Raw genomic sequence first — 8,069 nt, 5'->3', positions numbered from 1 at the left:
TAAATTTAAATGTTAACTAATTGATTTCTGAATTAATGTATAGTCCCAATTGGGCAGTAACTATTGTCTATTGGTGTATAAATCTATTTAATTTCTGCTTTCAGAGGTATGATTAGTTGTGCCAACATGGAATTAAGCAAGAGAGGCACCGCCTGCTCAGTTTCTAATCAAGATCGAATCCTTCTCCTTGCTCGATAAATGTTGAATAACGAAATACGAAACAAGCGTATTTCTGGTTTGGCTGGAGAATATAAGTGGTATGTTGTGTGTATGCCTATTCTTTTTATTACAGCAAGGAAAAAGGAAAAACCAAAAAAAAACTCTTAAAAAAAGTTATGTAATATTTGTACAGGAGATTAAAACTCAATCCTAATGAAGACGACAACGTTGGGAAAGATAAGAGCTATATTGCTGTATATTTGGCTATGGCGAACACAAATTCGCTGCATGCAATATGGGAAATAAATATTGAGTTCACCATCCTTCTCATGCATCAGATTTCCGGCAATTATATTTCTACACTCGGTATATTTTATTACATCGATAAAGTTTAAAGTTTGTTGTCTTATAAATAATTTAAGTAGTTTGTTTAAATTGCTGAAAAGAAAACAAATTAGTAATAATTTGTTGTATCACTTTGATAGGAAGAGCTTTACGAAATTCTTCTCTAGAAAGGATTTGTTGGATCCTTCAAAGGGATTCCTCATTAATGACAACTGTGTGTTTGGTGCTGAGGTTTATGTCTTGAAAAGAGAAGCAGTCACTGAATGTCTGTCTTTGAAGAATGTCGATATTCCTGACAAGCGTGATTGGAATATTCCAAGCTTTTCCAAATTGCGAGTCGTTTGGAATTCCGAAGTGTTCTTAGCCGGAGGACAAAAATGGTTGGGTTTTTTTTTTTTTTTGGTTTTGTTTATTACTATTCTAGGGAATATTGTAGTTTTGGCCATAATATTTTCAAAAAGAAAAATCGTGCAAAATAGGACCATAAATACTGTATTTGCAAAGATATTGCATGTAAAACTGAAATATAAAAAGTTATAGGATTAAATCCTTAAATAGACCAATGCAGAGGACTAAAACAACAATTTTCCCTATTATTTATCCTCACCGGTCACCGCTAGTTTAATTTGTTTATAAATAATAGGATGTTTAGTCTTTTCCCCGAAGGATGTGGTAAAGGAACTGGATGCGGTGTCTTCATTTATTTGCACTATGTTGGCTCCGAAAGTGTGAAAGCATGTTTTACGATACGGATCTAATTAAAACCAGGTTCCTGATGCACATCGAGAAGGAATTGCTAATGTACACAACATCTATCACTTAAATTGTTGTGTGGGCTTCTAATTTTACTTCCATTCTTCCGTAGCATTCATTTTATCGGTATCCGTTTCAAAAAAAAAAAACCCAAAAATAATGACGAATTTATAATATTTTTACGCAATAAAAAGAACACTGAGTTTTTTTTACATCACGTAAAAAGAACTTAAAACATGATGTGTGGTGCAGGTTTTCTTTAACATATTCTTATTTCTAATGGATAATATATCCGTTAGAAAATTCTAACATATTATAGTCATTACAAACTTTATTTATCCATTCTATTAATAATACTTTATGTATATGTAATTCATATTGTTTCTAACGGATATATCTGTTAGAATTATAAAACATTCCATTAGATGGTTATCGAATCTCTCTCGTGAAAGGCTACATTTTTTTCTTGCAGAAACGATCTGGTTTTCACCTTCAATCAAGAATTGGGGATGGGCTCCATTCATTGACATTGCTACAATTGAAGATCCGAACCAAGGATTCATTGTGAAAGACTGTTGTCTTCTACACATAGAAATCTCTGTCCAAGCTGTTGCAAAAATATCTCCCTTACACTAGGCCAAAATGCAAGACTGGCGACGTTTATTTTGGCGACAATTCATGGTTCGTCGCCGCTTTGCGACGTTTTAGAATGAAAATCGTCGCTTGGTGTCAAAATCTTCGGTTTAGTTAAAAGACCTCGCGACGACTACTACAATCGTTGCTAACTAGCGACTTCAAAATGTAAAACTTCACAACTCTGAAAACAAAAATTAAAAAAATCTTGGTTTGCGACGAAATGGTGTTAACGTCGCACGAATTATATATTTTGTATTTTTATATTTGCAACGTAGTGACGCAACGGTGTAATACGTGGCCAAGTTTCCTTAAAAAAAGAAAAATAATTTCTTTGGCGAAGTATTTAGATAAACGTCGCTAATAAAAAGTATCATTAAATAATAATTAATATTTAGCGACGGACATCAGTAAAACGTCGCCACGTTTAAGTTTTTATAATTAAAAAAAATTTCTTTTGACGATAGTAGCAAAAACGCCGCACGATGATCCTGGAAAATTTTATACAAAATTTTACCCATTTTATTGCGACTGATTTGGGAAACGCCAAAGATTTCATTTTTTTGTGTTTTCATAATTCGTCGCCATGTTTCCTTCAAAAAAAAAAAAGAATTTCTTTGGCGACGTATTTGGGTAAATGTCGCTAACAAAGGTCAAATTAATAAATTATAGGGTAAATTACAAACACCCCCCTGAGGTATGATCAAATTACAAAAACACCTCTCTTGTTTGGATAATTACAACCACCCCTCAACTCCTCAAATTTAGTGGAATCTTCGAGATTATATGGAATATTATCACTTTTGTACCCGTTTTATCCCATTCAAACTCTGCATTATGAAGCAAGATGATCATAATATGTGATTTTTAGCTTGTATATATCAGTTTGTGGTACATCGGAAACTGTATTTTTACACAAAACGAGTACAAACTAAAGCACATTTCACGGAATCTAGATGATTATGTTGAATTTGGCACCATAAGGGTGAAGGTGTAAGAAAAAATCATAGTTGAGGGGTAGATGTAATTATCCAAACAAGAGGGGTTTTTTTTGTAATTTGACCATACGTCAGGGGGGTGTTTGTAATTTACCCTAAATTATAATAAATATTTGGGAGTAAACGTCGCAATGTTTAACGTTTAATTAAAAATGCCTTTTATTTGCGACGAAGTAGCGAAAACGTCGCAGATGATTTCAGTTTAATTTTAGTTTTCAATCGGGCCCTAATTTCACTTTGCCTTCTCCGCCTTTCTTCTCTCTCTCTCTCTCCCCCTCCGGTCAGTCGTCTGCCGCCCACCGTCGGCCGTCCCCCGTCAGCCCTCCTCCATCTCTTTCGGCATCTGAACGCCGCTGCCGATCTCCGTCCTCCTCTGTCCACCACCGTCTGCCGTCCGTCCCTCAACAGCTTGAAGGTAATTTGGCAAAATCATATAATTTCAATTTTGGTGGTTTGAATTTGTGTGTATGACTGTGTGTGTGTCTGTGCATATGCTTGTGTGTGTGTGTGTTTGTGTTTGTGTGTGCGTGTATGACTGTGTGTGTCTGTATATTCATGACTGTGCGTGTGTCTGTATGAGAAATTAACTTTTTATAAATGTGAAAAATGGTTTTACGCCATTTTAAAAAACCTAAATTTAGCATTTTTTAATGGAAAATAGAATTAAAAGCATCCCATAGTCTCACCTTCACAATTCTTTTACTAAATTTTTCATTTCCGTTCTGCAATCTCATTTTTTTTATGCTGTTAGCATTCGGCACAATCTTTATGTCAATTGAAAATTGAAAGCTTTCCCTTTGCGACTTTCACTTTAATTTAGTTTTAGTTTCTGAATGTAATTTTGACTTGATAGAATAATTATTATTTTTAAGGGTTAATAGCATTTTCCCACCTAGACTTTGCCCGTTTTTGCACTTTCCCACCTCAACTAAAAAAAGTTGCACGGCGGCACCCAAACATTCATTTTTGAGGCACATAACCACCTGGAGGGAATATTCCGGCGAATATTCTCATTTTTCAACGCACGCGCGATGCACATGCGAAAGTACAAGGGTTTTTTCGTCTTTTTACTTGAAAATATTATAAGGGGTGAAATTGAAAGTACCAGGGACTCAATTGAACTTAATTTGAAACTTTCACAACTTCCACCCATCATCTTCTTCGTCTCCCTCTTGCTGCAAAATAGGGGAATCAGGATATTTCACATCACCGCCACCAACATCTCTCTCCACCGCCGTACCACCACCTGAAATTATCATATCAAATTACTAAAAATTCAATATGAAAAATTCTGCTCCGTCTTCTTCCTCTCTCCGGCACCGCATCACCACCACCACATTTGCTCCGCCGCCGCACCACCACCACCTCCACCACAACCAAATCTGCCACCTATACTAACGCCTAAGCCTCCACCGACTCCACCTTCAATTCCTCCACTGTCACCTCCAACTCCACCACCAATTCCTCCACCAATTCCTCCACCAACACCTCGTCCAAATGTCCAACTCCTCCGGCTGTACCCAAAACCCCTCGCGACGCAAAAATAATTAAATACGCGAAACAGGTATGTATAGATACACATATAGATACACGAACACACACTCAGTACTGAATACTGATATCCCCACTCTCTTATATCATCTCTGTTAATGCGAACGTGTTTGGTTTGGTTTTCGCTGATTGTTTTGCTGAGAATCAATTCTTTTCTCCTTCGCCTCTGATTTTATTTTGCGTTTTTATGTGCAATTGATTTCCTTTTTCTCGTAAATTTCGTTTCTGAAACGGGCCGCGGTGCAGTAGCTGTTGGTTTTGTGATGATGGATATTATTTTTAGGGTTTCTGATTGGTGCGATTTGGGGGTTTTCGTGTGTGTTCTATGGGATTTTTCGATTTTCTGGATTCGAAATTGTTTTGAAGTTTTGCTTGTTGTTGGGTTGTGTTTTGAATTTTGTCTGGGATGCCAAATGAATTTGGGGATTTTTCTTTTACGTGACTTTGGGATTGAATTCGGAAGCAAAGCTGAAGTTTTTAGTGTTTTGATTATTAGAATTTCATGTTTAGGAAAATGTTAATTGCTATTACTTTACGTCTCATTTGCTGCATTGATGCAGAATGCACATTTGCTAGTGGAAAGAAGAAACTTTGTTATTGCTATAAAGAAAGTTTCAAATTAAGTTCAATTGAGTCCCTGGTACTTTCAATTTCACCCCTTATAATATTTTCAAGTAAAAAGACGAAAAAACCCTTGTACTTTCGCATGTGCATCGCGCGTGCGTTGAAAAATGAGAATATTCGCCGGAATATTCCCTCCAGGTGGTTATGTGCCTCAAAAATGAATGTTTGGGTGCCGCCGTGCAACTTTTTTTAGTTGAGGTGGGAAAGTGCAAAAACGGGCAAAGTCTAGGTGGGAAAATGCTATTAACCCTATTTTTAATTGTGACCCCTCCCAATTTCTAGGTATACTTGTTAAGTAAAGCATGCCAAAAGATAGGAGTTGGGTTTTATTGGATGATCGTCGGTTAGAAATATATCAAAAGGGATGTGTGGAATTTATGGATTTTGCCTTTGCTAACTGTGACGATGATAATAAAATAAGATGCCCATGTAGAGACTGTAAGTGTCGTAAATGGGGGGATCGTGAATTCGTGCATAAACATTTACTTTGGAGGGGCTGGGATAAACTTTATGGGCAACGCCGATGGACTCTGCATCGAGAGTCCGAAGAAGAATACAATGGCGAGGAAACGAACAATACTAATCATGTAGAAATTCCCGAAGTTGCGGTTCTAAATGAACCTGGTGGTGTATGTGTTGATGTTAGTGATGACATGGATGACTTACTGCATGGGAAGGTAAATTTGAAGGTAAATTTTATTTCTATTTTATGGGAAGGTAAATGAGTAAATTTTATGCTTTTAATTTATGGAATTATATTTTCATATATTAAAGTGTATTAATTTGTGCAATATTTTTCGCAGTCCAAATCAACTAAATACAAGGACTCGAGAAAGAAAGTGTCGACAGACCACCATTGGGGTCGAACAAGTATCAATAGTTGGTCCTATAGTCATGTAAGTGGCTTGATCTATAATTTTAATTTATTTAATTTTATAATGCGTACTTACTGTATAATCTATTTTTTTAGTTTAAAAAGTGTGGCAAAAATCCTACGGTGTTTGATACGTATAAGAAAGCCTACATAGGCATTGATGCGTTGAGGGAAACCAGACCATCTATTAGTGAGGAAGGGGAGACAGAAGAACCGTATAACGGGACAGCAACTCCTGAACAACTTGTCATTTCGGTAAGTGTAATGCAATTATATTCTTCAATCGGTAGTATGTTAATTGTGTATGTTTAGTTCGGATATATGGATATGGATACGGTTTTAATCTATGAAAATGAATATGCTGTTGTGGTTTATTATATGGATATTTTAGTTTAGCATGTTTAATTGTTTGATATGTTAAATAAGTACGGAGTTGAGATGTGTGGATATGGATTTTTTTTAATATGTTAAGTTGTTGTGTAAAGACAAGGATTTGTTTTGGGTATGCTCATATTTAGTTATTGTGTTGTCGATTTTTTGGCTAAACTTGTGTACTTATCATTTTCAGGCTGATTTGGAGCGATTTTATGATGAGACCATTCGTGATGGAAGTGATGAAAGCACGGCTAACTCGATTGCGACTGAAAAAGGGGAAAAAAGTAAAGGCCTTGAAATTGAAAGTGCAAGCACAAGGATTGGAAAGTCGAGATTTTCTTCAACACCATCAGAAGTGGAGATTCAAATTAAGTCAATGCAAGAACAAATGCAAATGAAAGACGAAAAAGTGAATCGATTGGAAGAGCAATTGAAGGAAACCCGAGAAACAACGCAAATTAAAAACGAAAAAGTGGATCGATTGCAAGAGCAATTGCAGGAAACCCGAGATATTGTGAACACCTTGCTCGAGCGTTTTAGACAACAAGAATTACAATCCTCGACGTCGACTCGTCGTAATGATAGTGGAATATAAAAACGGATGAAGTTAGTGTGCCTTTAGAAGTAAAGTTTGTAACAACATTACTACATTTATGCTTTGCTTTTCAGTTTTTATGTACGTTTTAAATTGATGTTTGTGTGCGACCTTGATATTTAATCCGTAATAGGGGTTTTAATATTTTTTATTTAACAATGTTTAGTTTTTTGTAAAACAGCTGATAGTACGGGTTTAATATTTTAATTGAAAATAATTAAACAAACGAAATTTAATATTTAAAAAAATAAATAAATTTGACACTAATGAATAATCGTCGCAAAGTAAATATAAAAACGAAATACTTGCGACGAATCATATATGAGAAATCGTCGCCAAAATTATTTGCGTTGTGCGACGAAAATACTTTTTAGGCACCAAAATATTAAGAGAATGTGCGACGACAAAGTTTCGAACGTCGCTATGTTTGGCGACGATATATACTTTCATAGCAATTGTTTGCGACTTTATTTATATTCGTCGCATACAAAGTGTGACGAAATAGTTGCATCCGCCGCGAGTAACAAAATTTTTTTTTTTTTTTTTAGAAAATGCAGAATTGGCAACGATTTATGTGATTCGTCGCCAAACTTGGAATCGCAAATGTTTTTTCGTCGTTGGCTTTGCGACGGGGCAGTTGGCGAGGATTTTAGCTCAATGTTGCGAGAAACAAATGTGTCGCAAGACGTACAAAAGCATCGCGAGAATACAGTTTTCGTCGCGAGTCTTTTAATGAATAATTACTAACATTGTTCTTCACTTCATTGCTGATTTATGAGGTGTGTTTATGTTCATAATATTTCATCGGCATCTAAATTTTAATATAGAGTTAATTGTACAGAGCCACCCGTGCGGTGTCTAATTGTCGAATAAGTCCTCATGTTAAAACAATTATCAATTACCCCCTATGTTGCATTTTTTTTCTAGCCTACCGCGCCCAACAGAGATAAATCGGGTGACTTAACGAAAATGACTAAACTACCCCAAGTTTAAAAAATATCATAAAGAATCCACGTTAATAATTAAAAAGAAAAAGTTAATCGTCATCCATTCCATGAAGGGGTGGAAATCGGTCATAATGGATCGAAAATAGCTTTTAAGAGAAAAAAATTCCAAATTGTTTCGAAAGTAAAAAATGGATTCCAATTTCTGTTTCCAAAAA

At 35.7% G+C, this 8,069-nt stretch overlaps 1 protein-coding gene across 3 annotated transcripts; it reads left to right on the top strand.

Annotated features, from left to right (window-relative positions):
• The first annotated feature begins 3,028 nt into the window (after positions 1-3,028).
• Positions 3,029-7,085, top strand: LOC105964954 (uncharacterized). 3 transcript variants are annotated; one of them, XM_012989463.2, is made up of 5 exons: positions 3,029-3,303; positions 5,346-5,752; positions 5,867-5,959; positions 6,034-6,192; positions 6,506-7,085. In XM_012989463.2, the coding sequence occupies exons 2-5, from the start codon at positions 5,366-5,368 to the stop codon at positions 6,905-6,907; spliced, it is 1,041 nt and encodes a 346-aa protein (XP_012844917.1). In that variant the 5' UTR covers positions 3,029-3,303; positions 5,346-5,365; the 3' UTR covers positions 6,908-7,085. The 3 variants fall into 3 exon arrangements, with proteins under 3 accessions (XP_012844917.1, XP_012844923.1, XP_088677046.1); XM_012989469.2 differs by having other exon boundaries at positions 3,064-3,303; positions 5,346-5,740; XM_088820920.1 differs by having other exon boundaries at positions 3,078-3,303; positions 5,497-5,752.
• Positions 7,086-8,069: the final 984 nt, after the last annotated feature.

The sequence above is a fragment of the Erythranthe guttata genome, chromosome 7 (genome assembly GCF_056151865.1).
Source record: "Erythranthe guttata isolate IM_541 chromosome 7, IM_541, whole genome shotgun sequence".
Classification (NCBI taxonomy): domain Eukaryota; kingdom Viridiplantae; phylum Streptophyta; class Magnoliopsida; order Lamiales; family Phrymaceae; genus Erythranthe; species Erythranthe guttata.
This window is presented reverse-complemented; position numbering and strand designations above follow the sequence as displayed.